This window comes from Stigmatopora argus, chromosome 20 (genome assembly GCF_051989625.1).
Source record: "Stigmatopora argus isolate UIUO_Sarg chromosome 20, RoL_Sarg_1.0, whole genome shotgun sequence".
NCBI lineage: Eukaryota > Metazoa > Chordata > Actinopteri > Syngnathiformes > Syngnathidae > Stigmatopora > Stigmatopora argus.
Window position 1 is genome coordinate 11,890,140 of NC_135406.1, and position 16,315 is coordinate 11,906,454.

The window sequence follows — 16,315 nt, forward strand, 5'->3', positions numbered from 1 at the left end:
GTGTGTGTGGATGGGTGTGTGTGTGTGTATATAGATACACACACACACACACACACACATATATATAGTATATTTATACACACACTTATATATATATATATATATATATATATGTATGTATATATATATATATATATATATATATATATATATATATATATATATATATATATATATATATATATATATATATATATATATGTATGTATATATATATATATATATATATATATATATATATATATATATATATATATATATATATATATATATATATATATATATATATATATGGCTGATATTTAAGGTCATAAAGTAGCTTATGCTAGACACGTCGGGGACCCATAGGTTAAGTTTTGGTGGCGAAACAAACTTTTCCTTTTGAGTTTAAAATACCTTTGAGAAATTGCTAATTTTCTAATATGATTTCTTAAAATGCGCTTCTTCGATAACTTGTGATTGACAGTGTCTTAATTATTGTGTACAATGTCCACGAATACTGAAATTAAAATTAAACAAATTTTCTCCTGACCACGAGAGAGCGGTACCTAAATAAGAGACTGATTCCTGCGAGTTCAAACCGTTTCATTGAAGAACTACTTCTCCCGAGATGCCAATCGGCGTAACAGCAACAGCTCCATTATCAAGGACGTTTTTTCTGCGCATGCGCGTTTTGCGACGCCTCCTTTTGAGACGCAATCTTCAAGTGATTTATGTTTAATTTAATTAAAACCTGCGCAATTTTTTTTGCACAAATCACATGTCAGAACGTTTGAAGAATAATTATTTCCTATTTCCGACTCTCTTACATTTATAAATCGAAGGAAGTGACGCTGCCACTGCGCATGCGCAGTTTTCGCCACCAAACTTAACCTCTGGGTCCCCGTCGTGTCTAGCATAAGCTACTTTATGACCTTAAATATCAGCCAAAATCATTTTCAAGACCTCGTTGAAGCTTTGCGGGCTACTTTAGCTCAGCCTGTTAGCATATATCAAAGGAACAAGTCTCTCACGTCGTCGAAGAACTTTGAAGCTTTGCGGCCTACCTTAGCCGAGCTAGCAGCTATCAATGGCGTCTCCATCAGAATTTACGTGTGGGAAAAGAGCAGCAACGTTCCACGAGGAAAACTGGATATTTTGCAAAATAATGCATGCAAAAGTTGTCCTTCACAGACTAGAAGGTGGGTCCATTTATATATATATATATATTTCCTAAACCATTAAGGCTTAATACTAATTGTAGAAGTGCTATATCTGTGCAATGCAATTGCAAATTCAAGTACAGTAATCCCTCAGCATTTCACTACATCGCGGATTTTTCATGGGGAAAATGTTTTTTATTTTTTTAAATTATTTTTCAAGCGGAAGCAACTCCCATGTCTTCCGCTTGCTACGAGGACTCAACACTGAAGATTTTTATTTTATTTTAAGTTCTTAAAAATGTGAAAAGCGGCCCAGAGGAGCGAGTGGTTAGCGCTTCGGCCTCACAGCTCTGGGGTCCTGGGTTCAAATCCAGGTCAAGTCCAACTTTGTGGAGTTTTCATGTTTTCCCCAGGCCTGCGTGGGTTTCCTCCAGGTACACCGGTTTCCTCCCACACTCCAAAGACATGCATAGACTTTGCATAATAAGGCTTTTTTTAATAATAAAAAAAACATGTATAGTAAAGCATTAGTTTCTTTAAAAATGACCATTTATAGACAGGCTTTTTTTCAATTTTTTTACCTTTTTATTTTGACGCGTGTGGGTTTTCTCCGGGTACTCCGGCTTCCTCCCACATTCTAAAGACATGGTAGGCTGATTGGACACTCTAAATTGCTCCTAGGTATGAGTGTGAGTGTGAATGGTTGTCTGTCTTGTTGTGCCCTGCGATTGGCTGGCCAACAATTCAGGGTGCCCCCCCGCCTCTGGCCCAAAGTTAGCTGGGATAGGCTCCAGCAAACCCCCCCCCCCCCCGACTCTGATGAGGATAAAGCGGTTCAGAAAATGAGATGAGATTAAAGAATCCTTTGGGTTTAATAAAACAAAACATTTTTAAACATTGAAATGTGTAGGTGTGCTCTTAATTGTACTTTAATTTTGAAGGTGAACTCTTTTCCTCAAACTGTTGATTACAATGTGGGTCACCCGCAAGTGCTTTAATTATTCCTTATTAATTGAACATTTGCTGTGGCAGCCAGCATATTACAGGAATACCTTGACATACGAGTGTACCAATTTACGGGAAATTTGAGAAACAAGCTAAATTCCGAGCATTTTTTTTCCTTGAGATATGAGACAAATTGGAGATACAAGCTTATTGAGATGGTTCCATGTGGTCGAATGTGTGGGTGTGTATAGTCATTTGAGTTGATTTCAGTTAAATTTCAAGTTAATGTCATGTTACGAGCCTAACCACCGCCGATATAAGTATAAGAGTTTACATTCCCAGTCTAACCTAAAGGACTTCTCGTTAGATAGACAGATTATGAAACATATCATTTATTTTCGTGTATTTGCAGGTTTCAGAGAATATCTTGGTCCTGATGGGAAAGAGTCTGCTGGCCTTAAAAAGGAACTCGAGCTCCCCCAAATCAAAAGGGAGGAGCCAGAGTTCTCTCAACAACAAATGAGAGTCAAGCGACTTCCAATCAAGAAGGAGGAAGATGATGTCACCTGGTCACTTGGTGAATTCCTGAAGAGGGAAGAGGATCTGGGCGTGACCAGCAGAGGGGCGGAGCCTGCACACACCTTAACATTACCCCAAATTAAAGAGGAGGAGCCAGAGTTCCCTCAACAGCAAATCAAAAAGGAGGAAGAAGATGTCACCGTGTCAACTGGTGAGCCTTTCAAGAGTGAAGATGATCTGGGCGTGGCCGGCAGAGGGGCGGAGATTTCGAACGGCACCTCAGCAGAAGGGCAAGCAGACAATTTAATTGCTCCGTTATCAGAAAGCGAAGACTTGCTTTATGACAATGAAGGTCTTACGGACGGCAAACTCTGGAAATGCTCTCAGTGTGGAAAAACCTTTGGGAAAAAGTCTACTTTGAAAACACATATGAGGAGCCACACTGGGGAGAAACCCTTATGTACAGTTTGTGGTAAAACATTTACACACAAGAGAAACTTAAAAAGGCACACAAGAACACACTCGAGTGAAAAACCATTTTCGTGTTCAGTTTGCGGTAAAAGATTCACACAGAAGGGAAACTTAAATAGTCATGCAAGAACCCACACTGGTGAAAAACCATTTTCATGTTCACTTTGTGGTCAAAGATTCACACAGACGGCACACTTAATTAGTCATGCAAGAACACACACAGGTGAAAAACCATTTTCGTGTTCAGTTTGTGGTCAAACATTCACACAGAAGGGAAACTTAACAATTCATGCAAGAACACACACAGGTGAAAATACATTTTCGTGTTCAGTTTGCGGTAAAAGATTTACAGAGAAAGGAAGCTTAAAAATACACACAAGAACCCACACTGGTGAAAAACCATTTTCGTGTTCAGTTTGTGGTCAAAGATTTACAGAGAAAAGAAGCTTAAAAAGGCACACAAAAACCCACACTGGTGAAAAACCATTTTCGTGTTCAGTTTGCGGTAAAGCCTTTTCTAAAAATGAATCCTTAAAAATCCACATAAGAACCCACACTGGTGAAAAACCATTTTCATGTTCAGTTTGTGGTAAAAGATTTAAAGAGAAAGGAAGCTTAAAAATGCACACAAGAACCCACACAGGTGAAAAACCATTTTCGTGTTCAGTTTGTGGTCAAACATTTTCCCAAAGGAGAAGTTTAAAAAAACACTTATTAACCCACACTGGAGAACAATGTTTTCCTGCTCAGTCTCTGGCCACAGATTCGCTACAACAGCCCAATTAAAAAGCTACACAATTCAAAAACCTTTTCCAGGTGCAGTTAATGTTCCAACATTTTCACAGAAGGGAACCTGAAAAGAAGACTTAACAACCCGCAGTGGCGAAAAGCCCTTTCTTTGCTCAATTTGTGGTTCAACACATTGGTTAAAAATACTTAATAATACATAATACTAAGTTTGTTGCCAAGGATTTATTTCATTTAATCTTCAGAATTTTCTATTAGCTTTGTAAACTACATTCTTTTCCTTTTTTTAACTATAAGAACCGACTTTGGGTTTATTTTTGAGTAGTTCTTTTCGCTTTTCATATTTATACAAACTGATTTGATTTGTATGTAAATAGTCCTGGCAGTCGGTATATGAAGTCAAATGTGAATTGTTTTTTTAATTTTATTTTAATGTTGAACAAACAGATAATACTCAATATTCTTATGTATAATCCTTAGTATGAATAAAAATATTGATGGCTTGAAACTTATCGTTGTGATTGTATATTGCTTTCGCCTGTGGTCGCCTCCCCTGTGTCACCCACCTGTTTTCCATGTCTCGTTAACCCATGCCTTACTGCGTCCTGCGGCTTTTTGTTCATTTTAATTATTTGGGGTGTAATTTTTTATTTTGGGCTCAGGTTTTCAGTTTGCTTTTTGTGTTTTTAATTAAAACTCTTTATGTATACCGTAATAATTGTATTGACACACTACTAGGGATGGGTTTGTGAGCATCACTTGTTGTTTCCATACAGTGACCTACTGCTTCGCAGAATACTGACACCTGGTGGACATTAGAAATCACTGCAGGAAACATTATACAAAAAGCCCAAGGGTGCATTAACGTCAACTCGAGTTCATGGTGGCCGGCACTGTTCCCTCTAAGCTGCGCGCGTGCGCAATTGCGCACTACTCTCGTCTTCTCTGCGCAGCAGCAATCATATGGCGCGCAGTAAAAAAAAAAAAAATCGGATTTTTTTTTTTTTTTTTTTTTTTTTTTTTTTTTTTTTTTTTTTTTTTTTTTTTTTTTTTACCCCTTTCCACATGATGGCGCCGTTTAAGCGGCAGCCAGTGGCAGTAGCTCTGTCCACTTATGTTTTTCGTGTTTTACAGCATGTTTTACATGAAAAATTAGAGGGAACATTGACATGCACCTGCTTGTGGCAGGTGTGATACTGGTGTGCCCATAGCGAGCAATGATGATGTCGTGACCGGATGATTCGCCTAAAGACGTTTCGCCGACGGACGTTTGACAGACGGACAGGTCGCCGAATGGACGTTCCGTCGAACGTTCATTCGGCGACCTGCCCGTCTGTCAAACGTCCGTCGGCGAAACGTCTTTAGGCGAATCATCCGAGTACCGATGATGTCGCTCACACTGGTACTCGGTGCGCTCAGGGAGGTTGACTTTCTGCTCAGACCAACGAAAAATTAGAGGGAACATTGGTGGCCGGACTATTTTAGATATAATATTTATATTTATATTTATATTTATATATATATATATATATATATATATATATATATATATATATATATATATATATATAATATATATATATATATATATATCAGTGGCGGGCCGGCAGGGCCTTCAAGGCCTTCTCTGCTGGCCTAAGAATTATCGGAATCATATATTATATTTTGTCCATCAATACTTATTATTCCAAATGGTCTGTTAGCTTCCTTACATTGCTTTTGCCCCTGGTTGCACTGCTTCCAGATGTGTGTTTTCATATTGAAGCATTTAACCAATCACATTTCAGCCATTATTTGTTGCCAGATCAGATCTGCCTCAAAGCCTTCACAATCAGTTCTGCGGGCTCTGCTGCATTAAACTAGACCAGGGGTAGGGAACCTATGGCTCGGGAGCCATATGTGGCTCTATTGATGGGTGTATATGGCTCTCCGCTAACCTATGGTAAAATATGGGAACCGCTGGTGAGAGAGCTAAGTCCCGAACACACCAATGGGAGCGTCACGCCGGCAATGTGGCGCCGACACCGATCTCTAGCACCTTTTTAATCATAATTTTCTTCATTAGACTCTTCTGCATGCATACTCTGATTAATACTGATTGATTAGCAACAGTTGAAAAAATGTACTCGAAAGAATAATAAATTGCACACATTTCATGTTTTTTTACTTTTAAATTCTTAGTATGGCTCTCAAGGAATAATGTTTGAAAATATGAATTGTTTATGGCTCTCTTCGTCAAAAAGGTTCCCGAACCCTGAACAAGACTGTTGCTTTTAACCAATCAGATTTCGAGTTGGCAACCCCACAATGATTTTTCATAGGCATTAGCATTTTGCTGGCTGGGACATGTCATTGCTTTCACAAACTATGATTGGCTAGTAGGCGGGCCAAAGCAGCCAGAGATCGCAAACTCCACCCACATGGCCGACAGTGGCAAAAACAAATGAATTCTGTTGCAGATTTCTCTCACAAAGCTATTTTCCAGACGGACTTTTTTTTCAGAAATAAAATGGACATCATTAAGAAAGGGCGGTCAACTCCGAAGCTAGCAAGCCTGTTACAGCCGGGAATATGGTGTGTGCGGCACTTTCAGTGTGCTAACTTAGCTCCACAAGCAAATAGTATGTTGTTGTTTTGATTTAAAGCCATTTTCAAAACGGACTATGCCATAAATATGACAGGACAGGCTTGACTTTCATCATTAGCTTCGATGGCGATAGGAAAGAAGGAAGAAAGAAAGGAGGATGGATATTGTGTAAAAAGGATTTTTGGTGAGTTAAATATGGCCATATTCCTAAATAATATTTCAATTGTGATCCAAGTTCTGATATCTGAAAAGCTCCAGTGTTTGTTTTTAAGCTCCAGTGTTTGTATTTAATCATAAAATGCTGCTAGGAAGTGGATTTTACCCCAGTTTAATTTTTGGCGTTTCACCATTGACGTCCATCGCTGTCTTTTCCCGGGAAAAATCACCCCCCTGGCCTGGTTGTAATGTCTCAAAAGCGCCACTATTTGTATTCAATCAATAAATGATGCTAGGAAGTGGATTTTACCTAATTTTAGTGCATTTTTTTGTCATTTCACGTATGGACGTATCGGCGTTCATCGCTGTCTTTTTACCGGGGAAATGATACTCCGGGCCGGGTTCTGATGTCTAAAAAGCTCCAGTATTTGTATTTAATCAATAAATGCTGTTTTCGGCTGGATTTTACCCCATTTTCGGGCAATGTTTGCCGGTACGCCATTGACGTTCATCGCTGTCTTTTCCCGGGAAAATCACCCCCTGGCCTGGTTTTAATGTGTGAAAAGCTCCAGTATTTGTATTTAATCATGAAATGCTGCTAGGAAGTGGATTTTACCCCATTTTTGTGCATTGATTTATTGATTATTTTTTATGTGTTGCAGCTGTAGCTGCAGTAGAGGTTTTATAGCCATAAAATAGTTTTTGAGTGTTGGATTGATACGTTGAAGGCGCTACCAGAAAATTCACCGCCCGCCACTGGTATGTATGTACAGTGGTACCTCGAGATACGAGCTTAATCCGTTCCGGAACTGAGCTCGTATGACGAGATTCTCGTAACTCGAGCGGACATTTTCCATTGAAATTAATGGAAAAAGAATTAATTCGTTCCAGCCCTCTGAAAAAACACAAAAAACAGGATATTGGATTGGAAAAAATGTTTTATTTCTTCTAATTCACCATCTGTTAACAAAGTAACACATAACTAGTGGTTTAATAGTAATAAAATGTGTTTAATCTAACTAAAATTGGGCAGATTTCGCCGACAGGAGACAGAGACGTTTGGGGTCGTGGGGTTCGTTTTTTTCCCACGACAACGCACTCGTAAACGGAACAAACAAATTTAAATTAACTTGGATTAATATATACAGACACTCAAACATACGTTTAATGTAACTTTACACAAAACTGAATTCTAATTTTGTTTTCATTTTTTTTACCTTCGTTCTGGCCGGGTTAGCTGTTTGCCACGCATCTGCCCTCACGTTCGCTATCGATGGACTGTTTGCTGTTGTATTGCCTTCAAAATATTCCCAAAATGATGCACACAAATGTCCTCACAATAGGATAAAGCACGACCACTTGCCAACGAGAAATACCGTAATTACTCGAATATAACACGCAGGTTTTTGCTATATAATTAATTCCAATAGTTGGGGGTGCGTGTTATAATCAAGAACTAAAATAAATTACAAATTTTCGATCGGAAAAAGCATTGTCAAACTCACTTTGACGCACGGATTTTACGTCATCTCGTACAGCTGACGCACGGATTTTACGTCATCTCCTAAAGCCGACGCATGGATTTTACGTCATCTCGTAAACCCGATCGAAAATCGGAAAGCCGAGACCACCACTGCCCCCCTCTAGCCTCGTACTCGTCTCAGTTCACCCTCTCTCAGTTCAGTGTTATAATCAATAACTAAAATAAATTATAAATTTTCGATCGAAAAAAGCATTGTCAAACTCACTTTGACGCACGGATTTTACGTCATCTCGTACAGCCGACGCACGGATTTTACGTCATCTCGTACAGCCGACGCACGGATTTTACGTCATCTCGTAAAGCCAATCGGATGATGTGTTGTGGGAGGAAGAGAAAGTTGACGCATACCGGCTGTAGCCAATCCATTGATTCCTTTCGTTTCCTGTATTTAAGTAGCAACGCGTCATCACACGTCGCCGGATCGTTCACTATCGTTGACTATCATTGACTGTTGTTAGCGGTTGCTAGCGGTCGCTAGCTGTCGTTATTCTGTTGCCTCTGTCCGTATGCGCGCCGCATGCGGCCACGTTTGTTTCCACGCCTTGGTTGATTCATTAAAGGACTCCGTATCACGCTGAATGCCTCGTCCTCTCCTGCTTCCTGTATTTGGGTCTACCTACATCCACGGTCGCGTCGCACAACGCGGCGCGACCGTAACAGATGCCCTCGATCGCGCTGCGACGACCCAGCGACGCGGCGCGATCATAACAAGACGACAGACAAAGAGAGAGAGGAACTCTTCATTTGAAGGATTCTAATGAATAAATTTGTTTGAACAAAACAATCGTGAAACGAAGAAAAAAAGGTAAGATTTCTGATTTTCGTCAGCGGGAAATTTTAGGTGCGCACTATATTCGAGTACTGCGTTTTTCCAGAATTTTTTGGCCCAAAATGACCTGCGTGTTATTTTCGAGTGCGCGTTATATTCGAGTAATTACGGTAGTCTTTAAAGAACGAACGCGGTACCTTTCCTAAGAAAGAATAACAGGAAATGACATAGCTGAGCTTCCCACGTATTGATTGTGGGTAATGAAGTTATATTCTGAGAAAGGAATGGGTGTTGTTTGCAGGAGTATACTTCATTACCCAGAGAGCCTTCTTTTTGCATGCGCGTTGTGCGTTTCCTGGTCCGAGAAGGAACTCGTTTGAATTATTCATTCCGTGCTCGTAAATATTGTTATACACGAAAGATATGCAAAAAAGACCTGGGTTGGTCGCATCACGAAATTTTGACCGCATAACGGGCGAATTATTCGATCGAAATTTCCCCCGTAAGACGAGCATTTTGTATGACGAGCGGTCATACAAAAAGATAGGAGGGCTGTAAATAACGAAAAACAAGAGTGTACAGAGCTACTTCCACTGGCTCCCGCGTGAACGGCGCCATCTTGGAATCCACATACATACCATCTTGGTATGTATGTGTATGTATGTGTATGTATGTGTATGTGTGTGTATGTGTGTGTATGTATGTGTATGTATGTGTATGTATGTGTATGTATGTGTGTGTATGTGTGTATGTGTGTGTATGTGTGTGTATGTATGTGTGTGTATGTATGTGTATGTATATGTATGTATATGTATGTGTTACACCCTGCATTTGATCTTGACACACAGGGGGAAATAATCAGAACAGTGAAATGTTGTTGTTACTTCAATCCAACTTTTACTGTAATCATTTAACACAAAAACCCATAAAATACAATTACACCCATATATATACATTATCAACATGTTAGAACCCAAAACATAATGTACAATTACACCTATATATATAAATATATATATTATCAACACTTTAGAACCCTGTTGGAGTAATCATTATTATAAATGTGTTTGCAATGCTTATTTAGGAATATAAAGCCTTATAATATACATGCTTACTATATTAATCAATATATTTGCTTATTAGGAATAGTAATGCTCATCCTAAATGTGTAACTATATTAAACAATATATATATATATATATATATATATACAGTGGTACCTCGTCATACGACCGTTCGTCCAACGGAATGCTCGTCTTACGGGGGAAATTTCGATCGAATAATTCGCCCGTGATGCGGTCAAAGTTTCGTGATGCGACCAAGCCAGGTTGCCATGGCATTTTTTTTGGCATATCTTTCGTGTATAACAATATTTACGAGCACCGGATGAGCTATTCAGACCAGGAAACGCACAACGCGCATGCGCGGTGAAAAGAGGGCTTTCTGGGTAATGAAGTATACTCGTGCTCGCAAAAGTATCCCCGGTAGCAACTCTATCATAGGCGCCGTTCGATGGGACGCGAACACAGATGCTACAAGCTAAAAGGAGCCGCTAGCCAGCTAGCTCCCATGAGAAATCCGACTCGGATCGCTGCCGCCTGTGCGACGAGGAAACAGAGTCGTCTGAACACTTATGGCTCCGCTGTCCGGCCTTAATGACCGAACGCTACCATCGCGGCTTGGGCAACTCCCTGGATGAACTTATCCGTGTTCCAGTGGCAGCCCTAGCGCTGCTGAGGGTAATCCTCAGGCGCCTGAGGTGAAAAAGAAGAAGAAGAAGAAGAAGAAGATGAGCAGCGGGGCGATCACTGATAAGACTGCTTGCTGCTCGTTGGCAAGTGGTCGTGCGTTCTCCGATTGTGAGGACATTTGTGTGCATCATTTTCGGAATATTTTGAAGGGAATAGTACGACAGCAAACAGCCCATCGATAGCGAACGTGAGGGTGGAGTGTTTGTTCTGTTTACGAGTGCGTTGTGTTGAGGAAAAAAAAAAACGAAGCCCCTCTCACCTCGGCGAAATCCGGCCAATTTTAGTTAGATTAAACACTTTATTTCTATTAAACCACTCGTTATTTATTACTTTGTCAATATATGGCGAATTATAAGAAATAAAACATTTTTTTTCAATCCAATATCCTGTTTCTGGTGTTTTTTTCAGAGAGTTGGAACGAATTAAATTGTTTCCCATTCATTTCAATGGGAAACTTTACCTCGAGTTACGAGTAACTTGTCATACGAGCTCAGTCCCGGAACGGATTAAGCTCGTATCTCGAGGTACCACTGTATATATATATATATATATATATATTGTTGATCGCTTTTATGTTAGAGTTAGAATTAATATGTGTTTTCAACGAAGACAAACGCTTACTCCAAGGTCACTCTCCAGGACAGCTGGCTCCAGCTAGAGACTTAACAATTCACTGAGTCCTTGCTCCGAGGACTGATTACTGGAAGATACGCCTCAACCCTTTCCCCAGATACAAGTTCCAGGATCTACAAGGACTCTTAAACTACTTTGTTTACCTTATAATGAAAATATTATGCAATTCCTCACGCCGTTGTTTGGGTGCCTTGTTCAACTTTTATGCTCACTTCGGCAATTCTCGCACTGTTGTTTTTCTAGATTACATAAACATGTTTTTCGAGTGTCGCGATTAAATACAATGATTCAGTTACTGCAATTAAGAATGCCTTGTGGACTAAGACGACGTCACAAGGTATCTCCTTCGAAGTTGTAAGCAGTTATGTTGAAAGATGTTTTTCCTTTTTTAATTAAATATTACTAATAATGATTCAAAAGGTTTTAATCATTATTCCAACAAGAACCAATTTAAGAAATAAAGTACACACATTCAAACACAATAGATGGTTATTCTAGATTAAAATACAAAAACTATATTTTAAAAAATGCTGTCATTTTAAAGCCGGCTTGTTGTAGAAATAACGAGGTGAGAAACCCAAGACCATTTGTATTCATGTACAAATTCGAGCCCATCATCGACGTGTAGTCTAAACACATTGGACACAGAATGTTCGCCAAACATTTAGACTGAAACAAACCTTAAAAAGTCAGAAGGAGAACCTTAAGAGACAACTGTGTTGGTGTGGGAAGGGGTGATGATGGCTTCATCAGTTTATGAATGTAGAACAAATGTATTCTGTGAACTTCCTCACGTATGAAGTCGCATGCCGTGATTCTAGGCCTGGATGACCTGGCAAAAAAAAAGTCTTTCAGAAATTTTGCTTACAAAATGTGTTCTCAGTTAATGACAACCTTAAGAAATGTTTCATTTTCCTTTATTATTCATTTCAAACGTGCATTTTCAGTAACTACTGATTGACAGTGACACGTTAGTTTTTCCCAATTGCTAATTCAGAAAATCCAACTCACGAAAGCAAAAGGCCACATTCAATTAAACTTGCTCCCATTTGTCAAAACCTCAAACCCATTTCACTCATAAAATCAATTCACACCTCACAATCCTCCTTTCTCATAATTTGAAACTAAGTCACTGAATTTCACAACCTAAACACGTTTTCATTCAGTTGTGGAACTTCTTCCACAACTTTTAAATTCATTCATTCATCTTCCATATTCCATACAGCCACAAAAATGGGACCTGCACCCTTGAACAAAGCATGCACGTGTGACATACTAGAGTGTTTGATCTATTAGTGTGACATGCTAGAGTGTTTGATTTATTAATGATTGCATGTAAAGAAGGTACAACGAGTTTGGATTGAATGTGTGTATCGGTGTTCGATTGTTGATCCTTTGATCCATATGACAAGTGTGGGGCATGTTAAAGAAGATCGGTATTCGATTATTGATGTCTTAGCAAATAGCTTGAGGCACGGGAGATGTGTTGAATCATTACAGTAAAAGTTGGATTGAAGAAACAACATCTCACTGTTCTGATTATTTCCCCCTGTGTGTCAAGGTATGCTGTTTGTTGTAAAGGCTGGTTGAGTTTGGGGTTTGTAATATACACTGTTTAGCGTGTGAGAAAAGAGATAATGGTTATTAATGTTTATTTACTTTTGAATTACGGGCGTGAATGTGCGAATCTCGGGTCACGCACATGGAATAGCATTTAGCATGCTACCTTCGGCCACCATTATCGTTGACAGTGTCTATAACGGTCATAGAAAGGATGTTATATTATTGATATTGCATTTTTTGCCCTGTTGAATAGATGAGAAGTTGTAAAAGGAAAAGATATAACAAGTTATGACCGTGTGTTGAACGAGTGTGTGTGTATTGTGTTTTGGCTTCTAAAGTGTTGCATATATATATATATATATATATATATATATATATATATATATATATATATATATATATGTATATATATATATATATATATATGTATATATATGTATATATGTATATATATATGTATGTATGTGTATGTATATGTATATGTGTATATGTATATGTATGTGTGTAATTGTACATTATGTTTTGGGTTCTAACGTGTTGATAATGTATATATATGGGTGTAATTGTATGTCATGGGTTTTTGTGTTGATCATTACAGTAAAAGTTGGATTGAAGAAACAACAATGGATCACTGTTCTGATTATTTCTCCCCGTGTTTCAAGATCAAATGCAGGGTGTAACACATGCAGCAAATTTAGTTCCAATTTTCTCCAAATTTTATCCGTGAAAGTGCATAATTTTTAGTATGTGAGTAGTAAAAGTCGTAGACTACTAGGATTGACCCACCTTGCCTGGAAACTATGGAAATATCTTTTTATAAATAGTACCACAAAAAATGGGACCTGCAACCAATGTTCCCTCTAAGCTGCGCGCGTGCGCAATTGCGCACTACTCTCGTCTTCTCCGTGCAGCAGCAATCATATGGCGCACACAAAATAAAATCCAAACTTTTTTCCTCTTTCCTCATGATGGCGCCGTTCATGCGGCAGCCAGTAACAGTAGCTCTGTCCGCTCTTATGTTTTTCGTGTTTTACAGCTCTTCTATCTTTTTTTTAATTACATTCTAATAACTTTACTGTGCAAATAGAAGAACAAGCGGCAAAATCAGGTGAGAACTGTCTAAATCTGCTGTGTGTGTGGTTGTGCGCGTGCGTGCGTGTGTCTAGTATGTGTGATCGTTTGTCTTCAACCTACACAATGGAGCAGGGGTAGGGAACCTATGGCTCGGGAGCCATATGTGGCTCTTTCCATGGGTGCATATGGCTCTCCACGAACCTGTGAGGTAAAATTTGAAAATGAATGGTGAGAGAGCTGAGTCCCGAACATACTAATAGGAGCATCATTGTGGCGTTGACACTACCTCTACCACCACTTTAATCATAATTTTGTTTTTTATTACACTTCTGAATGCATATCATTGATACTGATTTATTAGCAACATCATAAAAATGTTGTCAAAAGAATTCTGAGACTTTTTATACCTAAAAGTGGTGAAAGGATAAAAAGATCACACATTTTCATGTAATTTTACTTTTCAATTCTGAGAATGGCTCTCAAGAAATAACATTAGAAAATAAGAAATGTTTATGGCTCTCTCCGTCAAAAAGGTTCCCAACCCCTGGACTACAGTAAATGGAAATTAGCCCTCAGCTACAATCTTACATATATATGTTCATTAACATGAATATAAATATGTTCATTAATATGTGATATCCCCTATTAAATAAATCAAAGCAAAATCATGGAAAAAATATTGCATATAAATGGAAACTTGACTATCTCATGTGACACGTTCAGCAGAAAAGTCATTTGAACGAGAATGAGAAGAGAGAAGGACAGATGTGTAAAATAAGTTAAAATTTAAGTCGGATTTGTGCATATTCTAATGGCATTTATGAAAATGTTTTATTCATAGATATTTTTTCATTCATTTTCTGAACCGCTATATCCACTTTATCACTTGCAGGGGGTGCTGGAGCCTAGCCCTGCTGACTTTGGGCCAGGGGCGGGGGACACCCTGTATCGGTGGCCAGCCGATCGCAGGGCACAAGGAGGCGGACAGCTATGCATACTCAGACCCAAACTGAGGGGCAATTTTAGAGTGTCCAATCAGCCTACAATGCATCTTTTTGGGATGTGGGAGGAAAACGGAGTACTCAGAGAAAACCCACGCAGGCCCAGGGAGAATATGCAAATTCAACACAGGTGGACCGACCTGGATTTGAACCCAGGACCCCAGAGCTGTGAGGCCGACGCGTGAACCACTCATCCGCCGGGCCGCCCATTCATAGATATTAATCATTACATTTTATTATTACTAAATCATGTATGTGTAGTAGACATGCACCTGCTTATGGCAGGTGTGATACTGGTGTGTGCCCATAGTGAGCAATGATGATGTTGCTCACACCGGTACTCCGTGTGCTCAGGGAGGTTGTCTTTCTGCCCAAACAAGCTAAAAATTAGAGCGAACATTGGGTATAAGTGTGTATGGTTGTCTGTCTCCTTGTGCCCTGCGATCGACTGGCCACCGCGACCCGAGAGAGGATAAAGCCGTTCAGAAAATGAGAATCTCGGCTGAAATGCTTGCACTTTGCTTTTGGTCTCTTCAATTAAAACTCTTTAAGTATACCATGAATGTCCTGGTTTCCCTGCGATAGGCTACACTCCCTCCTTCACCCCCACACTACGTGACATTATGACAAGTCAAAGAAATGGGCTGGTAAATCGGGCTGCTGCTATTCTCCTTTTCACTCACTGCCACACCACAGGTAACTAAATTGTGGGAATCTAGACATTTTTTGCAGAGGCAATCATTTATTTGTGGAAAAAAAATCTTGCATCTTCATTCGCTTCAATTTTAAAGTCAAGCTTCCATGGAATTGCTACACTGATAATGGAAATTCCCCTTTTACATAACAATTGAGACGGACAATCATGCACACACACACCCATACCTAGGGGCAATTTAGAGTCCAATCAACCTACCATGCATGTTTTGGGAATGTGGGAGGTAACCGAAGTACTCAGAGGAAACCCACGAAGGCCCAGGGAGAACATGCAAGCTCCACACAGATGGACATGACCTAGCTTTGAACCCAGGACCCCAGAGCTGTGAGGCTGACGCGCTAACCACTCACGCCAAAAATGTGTGCATTTAATTTAATATTCCTACACTTTTAAAATACAAAAAATCTCTGAATTCTTTAACAACATTGTTATGCCGTTGATTTGCAAAAAGGAGTCTCATAAAAAAAATTCATTATGGTTAAAGCGAAGCTAGAGGTACCGTCAGTGACACAGTGGTGTGCAAACGTGACACTTCTATTAGTGTGTTCGGTCGGGACTCAGCTCTCTCACCAGTGGTTTCACATTTCATTTTACAGGTTAGTGAAGAGCCATAAGCAATCCAACCAAAGGACCATAAACAGCCCATGAATTAATTGGCAGTGGTGGGATTTGGACCCACGCCTCCTGAGAGACTGGAAC

At 39.4% G+C, this 16,315-nt stretch overlaps 1 protein-coding gene across 1 annotated transcript; it reads left to right on the top strand.

Moving 5' to 3' along the window:
• The first annotated feature begins 873 nt into the window (after nt 1–873).
• LOC144065590 (uncharacterized) lies at nt 874–4,326 on the top strand. The gene is made up of 2 exons (XM_077588566.1): nt 874–1,181; nt 2,500–4,326. Exons 1-2 carry the CDS (start codon nt 1,070–1,072, stop codon nt 3,861–3,863), a joined length of 1,476 nt encoding a protein of 491 aa, XP_077444692.1. The 5' UTR covers nt 874–1,069; the 3' UTR covers nt 3,864–4,326.
• Nucleotides 4,327–16,315: the final 11,989 nt, after the last annotated feature.

What these genes read in the sequence shown, in the direction of transcription:
- LOC144065590 (XM_077588566.1), top strand. Translation starts at nt 1,070, where the DNA reads ATGGCGTCTCCATCAGAATTTACGTGTGGGAAAAGAGCAGCAACGTTC. An exon ending in TGTCCTTCACAGACTAGAAG is followed by an intron (nt 1,182 to 2,499) that starts GTGGGTCCATTT and finishes GTGTATTTGCAG; the next exon opens with GTTTCAGAGAATATCTTGGT.